The 826-nt window shown below is 36.9% G+C and overlaps 1 protein-coding gene across 2 annotated transcripts in view; it reads right to left on the bottom strand.

Moving 5' to 3' along the window:
* DAAM1 (dishevelled associated activator of morphogenesis 1) overlaps window positions 1–826 on the bottom strand; it is a 194907-nt gene that overhangs the window by 18461 nt on the left and 175620 nt on the right. For both annotated transcript variants that reach the window (XM_011989575.1, XM_011989574.1), the window contains one exon: window positions 199–306. In XM_011989575.1, the coding sequence (XP_011844965.1) occupies window positions 199–306 (108 nt within the window). The remainder of the gene's footprint in view (window positions 1–198; window positions 307–826) is intronic.

An 826-nucleotide genomic window follows, 5' to 3' on the forward strand; every position in this document is an offset into this window, starting at 1 on the left:
TTCCAAAGAAGCTAGAACAAACATATATTCAAAACTTTGTAACACATTTGAGTGATTTGGATGAGATTCAAACTTTATTTCATACAATGTTCAGGGGAAAACAAATAGAAAGACTGACTTCATGCAGTGCTAACTACCTCAATGGCTAACACACAGTCCAAGTGATTTAAGAAACTAACATTCACTGTAAGTACTTACTTTACTTTCGCAGCTTGAGGAATATCCTGCAATTCTTCATTTAGATTGAGAACACTGGGGTACTTATTTTCCACAATAGTGATGAGATAGTGCAAAAGGGTAATGTTTCTACAATTGAAGAAGAGTATTAAACATTTAAATTATTTTCATTTAAAGTACATAAATATATGAAGAGTTAATATCTACATATGATTTATATGCTCAAATGGTAGAACCCACAATAATGCTATATTACCTGCATTAATGTTAAAATTTGGAGGTTCATGTAAGGCAGGGATTCTCAAGAGATGGGAATAATGGGAGCGCCTCCATGGGGATTACATAGATAGATGTCAAAAAGAAGCACACAGTTTCTAAAAAGAGGATAAGAATTACATTTTGGGCCCATAATGAGCATCTTTCAAAATCTGGGTAATGGGATGGGTGATCTAAGTGAATCTGAACCACTGTCAGTGGAGATAAGCTCAAGTTTACCTTCCCACTGGATTCACCCTAAAATGGGGTATGCCCTGCAGGTTTATAACTAGTAGGCGGTGGAGTGGAGTGGGATGGGGTGGAGAGTGAGGGATGTTTATTCCACTGAAAAGGGCAGCTATTCTTGAGTCTAAAGTACAGAGCAGCAACTCAC

Source organism: Mandrillus leucophaeus, unplaced genomic scaffold (assembly GCF_000951045.1).
Source record: "Mandrillus leucophaeus isolate KB7577 unplaced genomic scaffold, Mleu.le_1.0 Scaffold359, whole genome shotgun sequence".
Classification (NCBI taxonomy): Eukaryota; Metazoa; Chordata; class Mammalia; order Primates; family Cercopithecidae; genus Mandrillus; species Mandrillus leucophaeus.